Source organism: Pituophis catenifer, unplaced genomic scaffold (assembly GCF_029215685.1).
Source record: "Pituophis catenifer annectens isolate HBS135680 unplaced genomic scaffold, rPitCat1.0.hap2 SCAF_16, whole genome shotgun sequence".
Lineage (NCBI taxonomy): Eukaryota > Metazoa > Chordata > Lepidosauria > Squamata > Colubridae > Pituophis > Pituophis catenifer.
In genome coordinates this window covers 1,260,835-1,277,624 of record NW_027256896.1, presented here as the reverse complement: position 1 = coordinate 1,277,624, position 16,790 = coordinate 1,260,835, and the positions used below count along the sequence as shown (strand labels likewise).

Here is a 16,790-nt window from a genome sequence, read left to right as displayed (position 1 = left end):
CAGAGTTGCGACACAATGCTGTCATTGTTACCAAAGCCTCTTAATTTTACAATGCGCACTGGACAGCCCCACCAGAAAAGCAGTGAGTCTTGAATGAACAGCAGTCTCTCTGACCCGAAGCAGGATTTGCTCTCTTGTTTCCTGGGAAGGGGCTTCTTCTCCGCGGTCACAGAAACTGGAGGTGAAACACGGAGTCCATACCTTCTCTATGATATCCAGCAAGCTGCTGAAGTGATGGGTATTGCAACCCTCGGCCAAGTCCACCAGCAACTGGGTGGCCAGTTTGCGAACTTGGTGGTCTTTATCTTCTGGGACATGAGACAGTTGGGAGATGACCAGATTGATCAATTCCTCCTGCAATCAGAGACAATTTCCAACTGTAACTAAAGCGGATGGATCGACAGGTTTCTATGCTGTCAGGCAAAACAATCAGGTTCGGGAGTCTTGAATTTCTAGGTCCTCAAGCAGCCATACGTCATTCGGCCTCCAGAACCAACAATCGTTTCAACACACACAACCATGAGTGTGCACTGGGATGTGCAAAAGAGGTTGGGGAATGAGGGGAAGAGAAGTTGCCAAGGAAACACTCAGATTATATGAGGTGCAGAACTCCCCATTCACTTAGGGGTCAGGAAAAGAAGCTAAAAGAAGGATCTGCGCTAGCGGGAAGATTTTCAGACTTGCAACATTTATATCAGCCCTGTATTGTACAGGTAGTCCTTGATTTATGACAATTGAACTCAAAATTTCTGTTGCTAAGATAGTCTGTTATTAAGTAAATTTTGTCCCATTTTATGACCTTTCCTGCCACAGTTGTTAAGTACATCAATGCAGATGTTAAGTTAGTAGCACAGTTGTTAAATGAATCTGGCTCCTCCAGAAGATCAAGAGATGTGATCGCATGACCCCAAAATACTACAAAAATATGAGTCAGTTGACAAGCGCCTGGATTTTTATCACTTCTGCCTTAATTTTTTTGTTTATAAACTTTTGTTTTATCTTTCAGCAGTGTTAGTCAGCAAATGTGGCACTTTTACAACTGTTAATATTATTCCTGAGATTTTGAATTCAGCTGATTGTCAAGATCTCTGAGCACTTCACAGTAAAAATACAGCTTTCTATGATTTTAAATGCTGAACTAGTTTTCATTGATTGTTGTTTCCATTTGTGATTTTAAAAATTGTGTTCTGCTTTTACTGAATCCCACGTAATATATTAAAAATCAATAGATAAATAAGTAATCATTATAAATTCACCACCTTAAATAGGAATTTGAGAAGTGCAAGCAGTGACAGGTGGGAGAAGAAGGCAGTGCATATATTCAGGGTTTCCAAAGGATTCAAGGATCATCTGATGGAAGCCAAAGAAGCAACCCAAAATTTCCATTTCACTGCAGAAAAGCACTGAATCTATGAAACACATACACAAAGAAACAGGCTGTGCAGCTTCCACTGCCTTCAAAGTGAGACTAAACTTTCTGTGCCTGCTGAGGGCAGCATTCCAAAGTTCTATGGGATGACATGTGTTCCTTGAGCCCAATTTTCTGGTGGTTTCAGAGAAAAGAGGGCTAACCCTTGCAGAGGATTTTGGTATCCATTCCTTAAAATTCCTGACCTCAAAAATAGGACAGGTTTCCTTGGTTTGGGCTATCTCAGTAGGCGAAAGTCTCTGCAAGGCGTAAGTCCCTTGCCTGAAATAGTCAAAATTCATGAAGGACAGGCTGGAGAGGACCCTGTGACCTGGGGGAAATAGGCAGCTGTCTCCAAGGGATGGGAAGGGAGCTGCCATTTTGCCCATTTTTATTAGTAACTATTTCCCGCCTTCCATTGGGGGGGGGGGGGCTCTATCTGGAGGACAAATATGTTTGTTTGTTTGTTTGTTTCTAACTAACATAAATGGATTGTGTTCTGGAAGTTTAGCTGGAATTTGCCAGGGACAAAACTTTTTTTGTTGCTGTTGTGAGTTTCAGCCAAAAGAAACCCCAGAGAGATCTGGAGCAATTTCCTGAGGCGAGCAGGGCAAAGACTTTTTTCCCTGTCTCTCTCTCCTTGTTCAGAATTAAGAGAAGGCAGTGCTGCTGTTCTTGCCATTGTTGCCTGACTGGGGGGCCCTGTTGCTCAAGGGCTTCAGCAGTTCCCAGTTTCCAGGCCATGACCTTCCTTCCGGATGCCTGTGTGGAAAAGGAGATGGCCTTCCACCATGGGGCAGCATAGGGGTTCTCCCAAAGTCCCTGTTCGACCTTCACTGCCTTCTCAACTGCCATTCCTGGGATGTGCTATTGCAAGGAAAGCTCACAGCCATGGCTCTCCCCCTGCAAAACAGACCTGCCCAGAGCAACCGGATCAGAAAATGTCCTCACCTGCATCTCTATCTTGTCCAAACACGTGTTCGGTTTGAGCGTGAACACCATTGCTTCTGTACATGGAACAATTTGCACACCAACTGTTTGTGCCTTTCTCCTCTGGGCCATTACCACAAAGCCTGACGACCTCTCTGTACAATCAGAATAAGAGGGGGACTCACCTCATAAAGCTGCCTGTTGACACTCAGCACGAAAGACAGGACGTGCAAAACCTTTATGCGAACAGCACTCCGACTCTCATTTCTAAGCAGAAAAGGTGGAGAAATAAAGTTGCTTTTCAAAAAGAAACCAAATCTACCCATGCAGCTCAAAATCTTATGGCAGCCAGCGTTGCTCAGCTTGTTAAACTATAAGCTAACTCCGGAACTCATCTGATCCTTTAGGCTAAACCAATCTTTGGTTTATTCAGTGGTGATGCGCTTCTGGGCTAACAGGACATGTTCCAATTATTTGTTATCCTAATTATAACAGTTAACTTAAAACAATATAATAATTACAGAAACACTGCCACTAATAAAAGTATGCATCAATATATAGTACATGTAGTTTTTCCATTGTAAGTTATTGCACTTATGAGATGGACCCGATTTTACAGCAATTTTTACAGCGGTCATTAAGCAAATCACTGTAATCATTAAGCAAACAATGTGGTCATTAAGCAAACCCAGTTTCCTCAATGGGCATTTTTTACCACTTTTTGCCCGAAAACAGCAAAAAAAAAAAAAAAAAGTCACAGGTTGCAATCACGAGATCCCACTTTGACACCTAGCACATTTACAACCAATTGCCAAGTGCCCAAATTGTGACCATGTGACTATAAGGGTGGAACAAGTCAAGCGTGAGTCCAGGTCGTGTCACTCTTTCCAAGGCCGTTTTAACTTTGAACCATTGTTAAATGTACTGTGATAAGGCAAGCAGTACCTGTAAATCGTTGGTTTGAATGATTTGGTGTAAACTATGCTTTGCACTTAAGTTTCTCTCTGGGACCCAGACAACCATGACCTCAACTTCCCTATTCCCATGTGGGGATGCAGCCACAGAAATGTAAGCAATGTGCAGAACATTAGGTCCAATGCAAGGTCCACAGATGTATCTGCTGCTCAAGTGTCCCAATCCTTGACCAGCCAGCCTCTCTTTCTAGGCCCTTTAACAAAAGAAGAGGCCACCATTGCTAAGTCTCTATAATTCCACTTTGGAATCATCTGAACCAGGGAGAAATTTCTCCTAATATTTCTTCAGTTATAATATATTGGTTGGTATCAAATCATTTAGAGCAAAGTGAAAGTAAGTTTGCTACTTCAACTATACATTTGATATTCAAACTGAGATCAGGTTCAACCCCCCACTCCCACCCCCGGTGAATGGAGCTCACAGTTACCCATTCATCCTACCTCTCAGAGTTTTTGTTGTGGCTAGTTTGAGAGGGGACATCCATGTGAGTGGCCTTGAGCTCCCAGAGGAGAGATGGGACGTTATTGCAATAAAGTAGTATTAAAACATCAGAAAAGTATGATCACATGGGTTGGAGTCATCAATAGCTCAAAGCATAAAGCACAATGGCTGCATTCAGAAGCCGCAAACCATTCTGGTGAGCTCAATCAGGGTCCCTTCCTGACATGGTCTCCAGCAGCTCTTGGGACCCTCACCTCAACATCCTCATCTGGCAAAGCCTGGAGAGAAAAGAGGTGATGTGGAGCCACGTGGCAGTTGTTGGTCCTACCTGAAGAACCTGTCCATTAGTGCCTGGAGGTTTTGAATCCAGCCGTCCTTTGCAGGGTGGATGGACTGAGCTCGGTAGGTTATGAGGTTCAGAACCGAAGATTCCTTCCAAAAGGCAACAGAGAGACAGCAGTGAGGGGGGGAAAGGGATACCGGAGTTCTGAATCATTTTCATTTTAACTATCTTTTGCTTCTTATATAATTTTATATTCAGTTTTCATGCTTTAATATTTTACATGTACACAGGCCAGAGTCTCTCTGTGAGGAATATGGGCAGTTTCTAAATTTGATAAATTAAATAAAAATAGCATCTTATCTTTCTCCAGTAAGATCCAAACATTCTGGCTTAAAAAGCACCAAGTTTTGTTTCTTACTACTTTATAGACACATATATGCAAAAAAAATCAGGATCATGCAGAACCAATGTAATGGTTTAGAAGAGGTGTGACTTAAATGGTGGTCTCTTCCAGTGGTAGTTAGAAAGAGGGACATGTTATCTGCCCTGCAGTTTGTAATTTAGCTTTCTTTTTTAATTCATACATAACATTAAAATTTGTTTTTTTTTAACTGAAGCATAGTTGCCATACAACTTCCTCACAGGCATCAAACCGGTTTTGGGAGAATATATAACATTTAAAATAATGGGTTTTATTGATCAGGATTGATTTAGTCATGACACAGCAGGGACAGAGAGTTAATTGATACAGAACATTTCTGTCCCCAGCAATCTAAAACTAATAGGGTTATTAGTGCTTGTAACAGATGTTTGTGTGGGTAAGAATATCGACCTTGATGTCAAGGAAAATCAAGCTTTTGATAGTGTGTGCCATACCATGTGCACCAATCAAACAGGTAGTAAGGAAGTAGGGGAACTCAGGCACAAAACAGGCTATGTAGAAAGTAAACAGGGTCAGTCAAAAAGGATTCAATTGTCTATACACCAACGCACAGAGTATGAGGAATACAAAGGGTGAATTAGAAATTCAAGTAAGTAAGGGCAGATATGATATTGCTGCCGTTACGGAAACTTGATAACATAGAAAAATGTGGGTTAGACAGCATCAGCACCAAATGGATTCATAACTGGCTAACCAACTGGACTCAACATGTAGTCCTCAATGGAACTGCATCTACATGGAGGGAAGTATTCAGTGGAGTACCTAAAGGCTGTTTTAGACCCAGTACTCTTCAACATCTTCATCGATGATTTGGATGAGGGGATAGATGCAGTGGTGGGATTCAATTTTTTTTATTACTGGTTCTGTGGGCATGGCTTGATGGGTGTGGCAGGGGAAGGATACTGTAAAATCTCCATTCCCTTCCCATTCCAGGGGAAGGTTACTGCAAAATCCTTATTTCCTCCTGATCAGCTGGGACTCGGGAGGCAGAGAATAGATGGGGGCGGGGCCAGTCAGAGGTAGTATTTACTGGTTCTCCAAACCACTCAAAATTTCCGCTACCGGTTCTCCAGAACCGGTTGGTCAGAACCTGCTGAATATCACCTCTGGATAGATGGGGTACTCATCAAATCTGCAGGAGACACCCAGCTGGCAGGAATAGCCAACACTCCAGAAGTTAGGCTTAAGATACAGAAGGATCTTGACAGACTTGAACATTGAGCGCTATCTAATAAAATGTAATTCAATGGTGAAAAAAGTAAGGTTCTACACTTAGGCAAAAAAACCCTAACGCACAAGTATAGTATAGGTGGTACCTGGCTCAATAGTAACTATGAGAGAGATCTTGGAGCCCTAGTGAACAATCACTTAAATATGAGCCAGTAGTGTACAGCAGCTGCCAAAAAAGCCAACACTGTTCTAGGCTGCATTAACAGAGGGATAGAATCAAGATCACATGAAGTGTTAATACCACTTTATAAGGCCTTGGTAAGGCCACACTTGGAATACTGCATCCAGTTTTGGTCGCCCGATGTAAAAAAGATGTTGGGATTCCAGAAAAAGTGCAGAGAAGAGCAACAAAGATGATTAGGGGACTGAAGGCTAAAACATATGAAGAATGGTTGCTGGAATTGGTTCTAGTTTAATGAAAATGACTAGGGGTGACATGGTAACAGTGTTCCAGTATCTCAGGGGTCGCCATGAAAAAGAGGGAGTCAAGCTATTCTTCAAAGCACCAGAGGGCAGGACGAGAAACAATGGATGGAAACTAATCAAGGAGAGAAGCAACCTGGAATTAAGGAGAAACTTCCTAACAGTGAGGACAATTAAGCAGTGGAACAACTTGCCTCCAGAAGTTGTGAATGCTCCAACACTGGAAGTTTTGGGCAACCATTTGTCTGAAACGGTATAGGGCTGTGATGGCGAACCTATGGCATGTGTGCCATAGGTGGTATGCGGAGCCATCTCTGCGGGCACGTGAGCCGACGCCCAGGTCAGCTCCAGCGCACATGTTCGCACGCCTCCCGCCGGCCAGCTGATTTTCGGGTCTCTGCCAGGAGACGTGCATGAAAAAGAAAAATACACCCTCTTTGAGTTCTATGGTTTCATGTATCAGACAGAGTAAAAATAATCTGGTCCTTAGCAGTTCTTGAAAGTTCTTGAAATACAATGTCAGATGAACAACAATTTCACACATTTTTTCTCTTGAGTGCGATCTGACTTTGGGGTTTGCTGGGACATCCACTCCTGGAAGACTGCCTTGAATGTTTTCCCCTCATGAATAAGCTTCCTCTCTGTAGAATGATGGGCTTTAGATAATCTGGAAATAGCCTTTATAATCCTTCCCAGATTGATGGGCAGCACCAATTGCTTCTCAGGAAATAATTTCTGATGTCCTTCTTTGGCATTGTATGAACACACACCTCAATGTTGGGGACCAGCAAACTCCTAAAGCTTTGGCTTTTCTAGAGGTTGTCCCAATTGCTGATGCTCAGTTGATCAAAGGCACCAGATTAGCAACTCCTGGCTGCTACTTAGCCTCCTCATACCTATGGAAGCAGTCAGGGTGTACTCAAGTTTTCACACAAAGCTTCTCCACTTTCTTTTTGTAAAATAAATAATGACATGGTATAAAATGCCATGTGCTGTTCTTCATCTGAGGTTGTATTTACCTATTTTAAAGAACTGCTGAAGACCAGATGATTTGTACTATGTCCTGATACATAAAACTATAGAACTCAAAAAAACTCCATAGACATAGAACTCAAAGAGGGTATACTGTAGTCCTCAATTTATGTCCATAATTGAGGCCAAAATTTATATTGCTAAGCAAGACATCTGTGAAGTGATTTTTGTTCCATTTTACATTACATTATAACATTAAGAATGAAAACCAAAATGTGCAAGAACCAATGAACTATTAAAAGCCTTATTAACTGGGATTCTAGATTGGGTGAGAAACAAGGTTGTTAAGTTAGTAACACAGCTTCCCCATTGACTCTGCATGTTAGGAGGTCACAAAAAGTGATTATATGACTCCGGGACACTGCAACCATCACAAATATGAACCAATTGCCACGTGTACGAATTTTGGTCACATGACCATGGGGATACTACAATGGTCGTTAAGTGTGAAAAATGGTCGTAAGTACCATTGTTAACTTTGAACAGTCACAAAACAAATGGTTGTAAGCTGGGTACTACCTGACTGTTCTTTTCTACATGACTGTAGCAAACAATGCATGCTAATGCCATCCAAGACTCCTCAGCTGGCTTCTACCGCTCAGAGGGCCTGGAAGACCATTTAGGAGTGCATTAAATAAGCAACGGTGTGAAGGAGCACTTTTGGGCCGAATAAAATGACTCGAAGGGATCACTTGAGGGGAACATTTCCCACCCAAAGCCTTACAGGCCTTCGGTCAGCACATCGCTCCACAAGTTCGAAGTATCTCTCTTTGGAGCCGTGGAAGTCGTTCTGGTCACACAGCTCCTCAACTGTAGTCAACAAATCGTGGACAATGGATTTCAGCTCCTGGCTTTCCAAAGTCTAGAAGGCAGAAAGAAAAAAACATCTTATTTCAACACTGTCTAGCAGAGCTGCTTTCATTAACCCTGGTGCCTAAGAATGGGAGGAAAATGCACCTTCTTCCTAGCTGCTGTTCATAAACCAAACTATTAGACTTGTGACTCAACTAATTTCCCCCTAGCAATTATTTAATCAAGAGCCTCTATTTCTGTGAGAGTTACAGATGCAGGAACAGGTGTAGACTGCTGGACCTTCAAGAAAGAAGCAAACTTCCAGCCGGAAAGCAGGAACAGACAAGAGCAGTTGCATTTGAGAGTAAGGAGGGTCTCCGGAATCCTTGTGTTGTAACTTTTTACCTTCCTGCTAATAAATATTATTAATCTGAGTTTCTAGTCTTATTCTGTGGATTAACTATTCCAAATCTAGACAGCTAATAGATAGTTCAGGGTTACTCACGTCATGATTTCCTCAAGGAAAGGATAACCGCATTCCAAGCAATGCGCCCTAGTTTAAATATGTCACTTATTTGTGCATTACAGATACACGACCCATTTGGTCCCCTAAATAGCCGGTTTGGTGCATGAAGCCAATCCCATGCATTTTGGCTGTTTAGGTTCATGCATGAAATGAGATACAGGTATTTCAAGTAGACAGTGACGTGGGGCTATTTTGGGCAAGAGAAATTGGTGGAGAAAGAAATAGGAGGTGGTAAGATGCCATGCTCATCAGTGGTGGCTGGGATGGGGGAACAAGAGAAAAGGAGAGGGGGCACTGGAAAGATCAAGGGGGCAGGCAGGCAGGGATGTTGGGAATTGCTGAGGAAAGGAGGGCTGATGGGACATCAGCCTTGCCTGTCTGCTTCTGGGATTTTGTGTGTTCTGAAACTCAGAACTGAAAGCTCCCAGTGCCCCTTCTGCCAAACTGTGGCTGGACTGAAATGGTTGGGAAGAACTTCTGGAATGCTTGGTTTGCCCCAAATTCCAAACACCACAGCTTTTCCTTTTCATGCACACCCATATTGCACACCATAAAACTGTATAGTATTACCCATGCCAGCAAAAGGACAGAGGTGGCATCTAATTTTCTGGGCTAATTTTCTGAGAAAGAGCCCCTCAAAGAAAAGGAGGAGAAAAGCAATAGAATGCACAAAAGTACAGGCGGTTGTAAGAACAACCTCCAATCCACACAGACCAGAAGTTCACAATCTGGTCAGCTGCACAGCAAAATCTGCTCCACCAGGAAGGCATCTAAAACAGGCAGGGCACCAACCTGCAGCTGCTCGACCAGCCGCTGCATGATATCCAAAAGGACATCCCAAGTGACTGCCTGGAGGTCCTTGCCATACTTCTTGATCAGCCTTGTTATGGAGAGAACGATTTCGTAAGACACGATGGCATTGGGGGCTGACATGGCCTAGAAGGAAAAGCCCCAGTCAAGGAAAGAGCTGGTGAGTAGAAGCAGCGCCTGACCCCTCCCCAGAATGGCCCCTTCCCTCTTGAATTTTAGGAAGACAATGGTGGTGGCACCCTTCTGCTGAGCTCAGGGGGAAGACAGAGCACAAGTGGTTGACTCTACTTAGGGATTTTTATACATGTGCCATTTTTACATTTTATTATTATGTAGCTGCTTTCATCAGTATTATTTAAATCCAAAAGCTGCATCATTTTTTGTATTTTTGTTGGCCATAAACCATCTAAAGTCTGGGAAGAAAGTGGTATACATATTTTATAATAAAATTAAGAAATATTTTTCATTTTAAACCTATGTTCTAAAACAAGGGTGTCAAACTCAAGGCCCAGGGGCTGAATCCAGCCCATGGAGTGCTTAGATCTGGCCTGTGGGGCCGTGCTGATGAAGGACCAACCCGTGCGGCCCTCGATAAAATCGAGTTTGACACCTTTGTTCTAAAACATATTTTATAGTAAAATGAATAACAAATCTAAGTAGCAAACAAATGCTAGTGTTGTGCAAGTAGGACTCCAAGCCAGCAGCTGCTCTGAGTACAACTGGATGTTTGTGAAAAGTTGCAACCAAGAGAGGAATCCAGGTGCTTATAGCTTCCTCGGACTCCTGCTCACTCAAAGCTCTTAGGAGGCTCCATATCTGGGATGTAAGCAACTCTGAAGACACTAAGAAGAGGACCTTGTATTTATCTCTGAAGCAACTCCCGCCCCAGTTCCCCTTCTCCAGCATTACTCCACCCTTCCTCCAAGGAGTTCAGGAATCTGTAAAAGATTCCCCTTACCCAAATTGTATCCTAGTTGCTGATCTGCAGGTAGGCAAGGCAACTAATCCTCAACCAGCAGTGAATATTCAGTGAACTTTGCATCTAAACTAGGACCAGAATGTCACTTGCCTTGCTATCAAGAACTCATGGCAGCTTTTGCAAGCGGGGAACTTTGGGAAGAGTTGGGCCAACTGCCATGAAGGCTCTGGCTTATGGTTGTGCTGCATTTGGAACTATTCGGAATATAATCTAATACATCTGGAGGACCCAAGTTTGGGGAAGCAACTCTACGCCATCCTGTTTCAAACCCTTTTCAGGGTTTCACGTTTACCTTCAGGAAAGATGGCAGCACGGATGTTGGTGAATTTTTGAGAGACTGCAGTCTGTGTGCTCCCCACAAGGCCATCCCCACAAAGAAGACAGCTCCCCTCAGGAGGACAGCATCAGCCATGTAAGTCCTGAAAACAGAGAACAGTGGCAAGTATGCCTAATCTTCTTCACACAAGTCTGCACAAGAACAAAAGGTCCCAGATTTTGTACATTTCCTACGTCAAGATGAAACAACATTTCATTTTTGGTGGCACCCAACCATCTCTCTGCTTCCAAGGTAGTCCTTCAATGTGCCACAACTAAGGCTTGCTCCCATCCCTGAGAAAGACATGCAGCCACATACCTATCCTCCATGATCCGACACATGTTATAAATGGCACTATGACCCAGGTGAGTTCCCAACAGATTCCGCATGAGCTGAAGGACAAATAAGGGCTTTCTGTTAAGTGTACAGAATCCCAAGAATTCTACACAGAAAGCACTATACATTTTGCAACAAAGAAATGAGGGCAGCACCAAGCCTGATGACAAATTCTCCAATAGAAATTTAATCAAACTGTATAACATTTATATCAATTCTGTACTGTATGGTAGATAATTTGGCATACTGTCTTCTAAAAGGTCACCCAAACATTTTCAATGTAAAATTCCTGCTCTTTAAAGCACAGATAGGTGGGTTGAATTTCATATGTTTTTCTGATGTAAAGCAACCAGTAAAGGACTGATCTGTAAGTGGCAAAGCCAAAAACCTGGGGGGAAAACCTTGGGAGGAGGGGTGCTGGAAGAATTCTGAGCGAAAGCCACTCTTCAGGCCTTCTACCTGCCAACCTGACAGCTCCAAAAAGGGCAGACAAGAGATCCAACTTTTCAGGTCTACTCTGCCTTATCCCAAATATTTTGTATGGAAGCTCTAATAGGGCATCAAGCCAAAAAGGAGGCTGTTTGAAACCCCTCCTCCTTCTTCTTCCATGTGGCCCTAGAAAATATCTGCTCCCATCCTAGATCTCAAAGCAACTTTCTCTGAAGAATAGAAGGATCTGGGCATGTTTGCCTGGAGATAAGAACATTACCAGATCAGAATATTACTTGGTTCACACATCCACATGACTGAATTTGCTGTTTGGGATTGAATTTGCCTTATTCAACTCAACCTACTTATAAAAATAGCACTAAGCATAAACAAAGCACGTTATGGCTTAGTATATGACATGAACCAGACTAGTATACCAGGGCTTGCTTAACTATCATACATTAAATAAGCCCACAACCCAAACAGATTCTGGCCTGGTTGATAGGTGAACCCAGCTGTAGGTTCCTTAAACTCCCCCCCTCCCCCCAAAAAATCCATGCTGCTGCTGCTGCTGCATTTTTCTCCTGCTGCCCAGGACTCAGCTGCTCCCTGCTCTGAGCCCAGGAGAAAGGCCTCACCTTCCAGCAGGGCTCACAGAGCTCCTTCACATTGATGGTCCAGCACAAGGTGATGATGAACATCGGGAGGATTTCAGAAGGCAGGCAATTATAACACACCACAGCATCCAACACCTGCAGGGAAACCTTGAGGGAAAAGATTGGGGTGAGGAGAAATGATTTCTGTATTTCATTTCTATTCTGTCTCAGCAAAAATACAAATGACTGAAGCAAACCAGGCAGGCAATTGATAAAAGCAAGCTAGGGCTGAGGGAGCAGCAAGCAAACTCAGTATTACCGCCATCTGAGCAAAGGCTACAGTGCATGCAGTTCAGACATGGGCCCGTGTCATTCTGGCGCCCCTTCCCAGACCTCTAGCCAAGGACACAAGCTGCCAGCCACAAAATGACCCAGTGCGTGAAGACCCGGGTACAAGCAGGCTTCCAACTGCCCTGCCATGAGATGCTGGTAGGCAGACCCAATTCTGTGGCTGCAACAGCAACTTGCAGGCAGGGAGGTTGATGGCAAATTGAGCAGGAGGAGGAGGGATGGGTTGGAAGATGTTGAGGGAGAAAGAAACAGAATCCAAGTCTCATTGTCCCAACGCAGACCTGTTCCTATTTTTAAGGGCCCTTTTTATACTGCCCACGTTTATGTCACTACTCACCTTAATGTCAACTGCAGAAGAGGTCTGAATGCACAAGGCACAAATCATGCTAAAGGAAAGGAAAATCTGGTTAAGGGTGTTGGTTGGCTGGCTTTGTTAACTGAACCTCCTGGGCAGAAATCTTAAATGTACAACTTGAGCCTGCCAGAAACACCCCCGCCCCCCCCCCCCAAAAAAAAACAAAAAAACAGGCTCAGGTATGTGAAGAGAACTTGTTCTGACCAAATTCTCCATTAGTTTATGGCTAATGGCTTCCTTGGGCTGCCACCTCAATTAACTCAGTGCTTGAACTGATACTGATATACTTTCTCCACAACCCAGCCAGCAAAAGAACATGGCTCTACCACGATTATCATTTCAGAGCAACCTCCTCCAAACCAGTTTGTCTAGATACATTGGGACCACAGAATCCAGAATTCCACACTAATCATGCTTCCTTATAAGCAAGGGAAAATCTAAAATTTGCCTTACTAGACCATGCCAGCAATGTAGTCATCCAAGTAACAGCTGTTGAATTTCACTAAGTTGATCAACACCAACAGAAACTCTGAAGTCAAACCAACTTTCATCCACTGAAGAACAAATTCAGCTGAAAGAAGCAGCAACAAGAAAAGGGAAAAAATGCCAGATGCTGAACTGCAGAAAACATTCTATACAAATGACGGTCGATAGCTCTAGCTTCAAAATTCCCCAGAGGGGCCCTTCCTTGTAAGACCAGGAGGAAAAACCTCGCTGAATCAGACCAGAAGCTCAAAAGAGATGATGAGTTTTGGTTACCCCCTTCTCAGTGCAAAAATCTACTGTGGAAAAAGGGGACTTACCTAGTTCCTCTTCCAAGTACGTTATGTGTTTTCCATTATCAGTCAGTGCCTTGAATACCTCAAGCCGCTCATGTAGGTCTTCATTAGACGGATATTCTTTAATCACTCTAAAAAAATGAGCTCGGAGAATCCCCAGCCTTTCACCCTTAAGGATAAAAGAATTGCCTTAAGTAAGGGGCATACATTCTTTAAAAGGATGCTTCCTTCTAGTACAGGTGCTTGGTAATGCAACTTACCTGTCCCAGAATAATTGCGTGCAGCAGATGGAGGACAGCATGCCGTGCCTCGGGTGGTCGATCTGGCTGCAACATATCAGCTACCGCTTTCCAAATAGCTTCCACTGCATGCTATAGGAGCACAGAAACATTCAGAGATACTTGGTTTATTCAGCTAAAATTGCATCAATCATTGCATCAGTCATAAATGTAGATCCAACAGCAAACATCTGCCTATTAGGAAACTGTGACATTTATATCTTAACATCACAGGGTTAGTTTCTGATTTAATTATTTTTCTAGGTCCTGTTCTAATCCTAACAGAAACATTCATGTCTTTTTTTTAACACTTTCCGTTCTGCTTCAAAGTAAATGGATGCTCCCTCACCAGAATATTGTAAGATAGGAACCAAACACTGTAGAATTTCAGATCATGTCTATTCTCAAATTAACAGCTTCTTTCTGACATTCTCTTCCAATGCCATATAACTACCCCAAGGCAGGTCACCTTGAGCAGAAATGAATAAAAATATCTACTTTCAAAAGAAAAAAAATCATGAGTCAGTTTTGCTTTCCTGTGATTTATTTAAACTTCAAATTTGCTCTATCTCCTTTTCTACTGGAGAAGGCAAAGAGAAATTCTCTGGCTTAGCAACCCAGGTTCCCACCCTCCATTCATCCCAAGCCCTCTATACAGTAAATGCTGAGCCATGCAGGATGTGCAGTTCAGCAACAATGGAGTGGATGCTTATATATCAGGCATTTCTTTATCCAAAGAGCATACTCACCAAAGAGCCCTGCATACTCACCTCTTCAAACTTTTTAGTTTTTGCCACCTCACAGATTTGTCCGATTGCTTTTATCCGATTGTTTAAGCCACATTCTATGCTCAGTTCCTGAAAGACAAGTACAGGCTTAGAACTGCACAAGCAGCAGCAGGTTCACAGACAGGATGGTGGCTCTACCTGTCTGGCCACATCAAGCACTGAAGAACCAGGATTAGCACTTCCTGGTTAAATATTCTTATGCAAAGATTCACATTTTTTAGATAAGGGGAAAACCTGGCCTTCCTTGCTCACGCACCATCCTCTGTATTAATTTTCTTTTCTGGCATCTATTAAAATTCTCGGCTCTTAATATAAGTTCCAGGTTTGGAATATTTCTGAATGTTACCTTGAGTATTTCTGCAGTGATGATGAATTCTGTCTGTTTTCCTTCAGATGACTTAGAATTGGGCCTGGATGACAGTCCTAGGAGGCTCTTAAACTTCTCCTTTAGCCCAGGATCTTTACTTGGTGGCTTTGCCATTGTTAACTAAGACAGCATCAAGGAAACTGTATAGAGAGAAGATTGCTTCATCAAGGGAAAATAGTTGAGATTTTCTCAATGTAACCCTCCCGAGATAGAAGCTAAGAGAGACAAAAAAAAGTAGACACCTACAATCCACGCTACGCATGCTCAAACATGGCATACACGTCAGAGATGAAATCTACTTACCTTCCTTACTGGTTCGGAAATGCAAGTGCAGCGCACTCGCAAGGGTAAAAAACACATTACTTCCTGGTTGAAACCAGGAAGTAACGACAACCGGGCGGGTGGGCGGAGCCTGGCGCCGCCATCGCTACTGGTTCTCCGAACCATGCACCACGATCGCTACTGGATCGGCCGAACCAGTCTGAACTGGGAACATTTCACCCGATACAGGTGGAATAGAACATGTGTCCAACTTTGTCAGGAATTCTTCCTCTTTATTTTAAAAAAAGCTATTATTGAAACAACTACCAAATTCTGTGCATTAAAACATTATCAACTTATATGAGGAGAACCAGTGTGGTGCTCTAGTTAAGAAAATGTATGGAAGAGCCTCAACTCTCTTTTAATCCTCTGAGGTCATTGGTTCAGCCAAGGAGTCAAGGAGCCAGACTCTGAACCAAACTGGCTTTGCAGGATTGTGATGCCGGTACGTATATAGTGGGGAACTGAATATCTCTAAGCTGGTCCCTCAGTTCCTTGGACTATACACAAAATAGTTTTTAAACAGAAAAAAAAAGCAAGCAAAACCTTCCTCTTGAAATGAAACAAGGTGGTTTCATAAACCAGAACCTGAAAATAATTAAATTCAGACCAACAATACTGTTGTTTCTTTTGACCATACTGAAAGGCATGACCGTACAAATTAAAGGTATTTTGCAGTTTTAAAAAGATAATTACTACAGGTCTGTATGTATTAGGATGCTGGTTATTTATTATGTCAAATTGATGTTATGAATCTACCTTGTTTCCCAATTCTCAAAGTTTTAGAAATAGTCATGCTGTTCTTCCCAATTGCTAATGGTAATTAATCATTACAATAAATCTTATTTTTCAGTCTGGATAGAGCACTTCCAACTTTATTATTCAACAACTAGTTAGCGGAGTAATACTAGTATGTGGAGCAATAATAATATGTACACTAGTACATATAAAAGCTTTTTGAGCTGAAATAATTATTGTATTGATAGCATGAAAGATTGGTTTGTTTTTTGTTTTTTTTGTTTTTATTGAATTTGTATACCGCCCTACTCCCGAAGGACTCAGGGCGGTGAACAGCCACAAAATAAAACAATATAAATACAAAATTTAAAATAGAATAAAACGAATTAAATAATTTGGCTGAATAAATTTAAAACCCCAATACTTTAAAACCAAATTTAAAATTTCCATTTAAAAAGGGGAAAGACTTAGGTCAGGCCGGCCTGATGAAACAAGAAAGTCTTGAGCGTGCGACGGAAGGTACGCAGATCCAGGATCCTCCGTATCTCCGGGGGGAGCTCGTTCCAGATAGTAGGTGCCCCCACAGAGAAGGCTCTCCTCCTGGGGGCCGCCAGTCGACATTGTTTGGCCAACGGCACCCGGAGGAGTCCCTCTCTATGGGAGCGTACTGGTCGGTGGGAGGCTATTGGTGGTAGCAGGCGGTCCCGTAAATAGCCAGGTCCTAAGCCATGGAGCGCTCTAAAGGTGATAACCAAAACCTTGAAGCGCACTTGGAAGACCACCGGGAGCCAGTGCAGCTGGCGCAGGAGAGGTGTTACATGGGAGTGCCACGTCGCTCCCATCACCACCCGCGCGGCCACACTCT

General features: G+C 42.9%; 1 protein-coding gene across 2 annotated transcripts in view; it reads right to left on the bottom strand.

Annotated features, from left to right (window-relative positions):
• Positions 1-16,790, bottom strand: part of TSC2 (TSC complex subunit 2) — a 67,719-nt gene that overhangs the window by 49,475 nt on the left and 1,454 nt on the right. For both annotated transcript variants that reach the window (XM_070955040.1, XM_070955041.1), the window contains exons 2-15: positions 14,846-15,006; positions 14,482-14,568; positions 13,694-13,804; positions 13,458-13,602; positions 13,108-13,225; positions 12,637-12,685; positions 11,991-12,116; positions 10,906-10,979; positions 10,564-10,690; positions 9,275-9,418; positions 7,889-8,026; positions 4,083-4,186; positions 2,524-2,605; positions 202-354 (exon numbers count right to left, since the gene is read on the bottom strand). In XM_070955040.1, coding sequence (XP_070811141.1) covers positions 202-354; positions 2,524-2,605; positions 4,083-4,186; positions 7,889-8,026; positions 9,275-9,418; positions 10,564-10,690; positions 10,906-10,979; positions 11,991-12,116; positions 12,637-12,685; positions 13,108-13,225; positions 13,458-13,602; positions 13,694-13,804; positions 14,482-14,568; positions 14,846-14,980 — 1,593 coding nt within the window. In that variant the 5' untranslated portion in view covers positions 14,981-15,006. The remainder of the gene's footprint in view (positions 1-201; positions 355-2,523; positions 2,606-4,082; positions 4,187-7,888; positions 8,027-9,274; positions 9,419-10,563; positions 10,691-10,905; positions 10,980-11,990; positions 12,117-12,636; positions 12,686-13,107; positions 13,226-13,457; positions 13,603-13,693; positions 13,805-14,481; positions 14,569-14,845; positions 15,007-16,790) is intronic.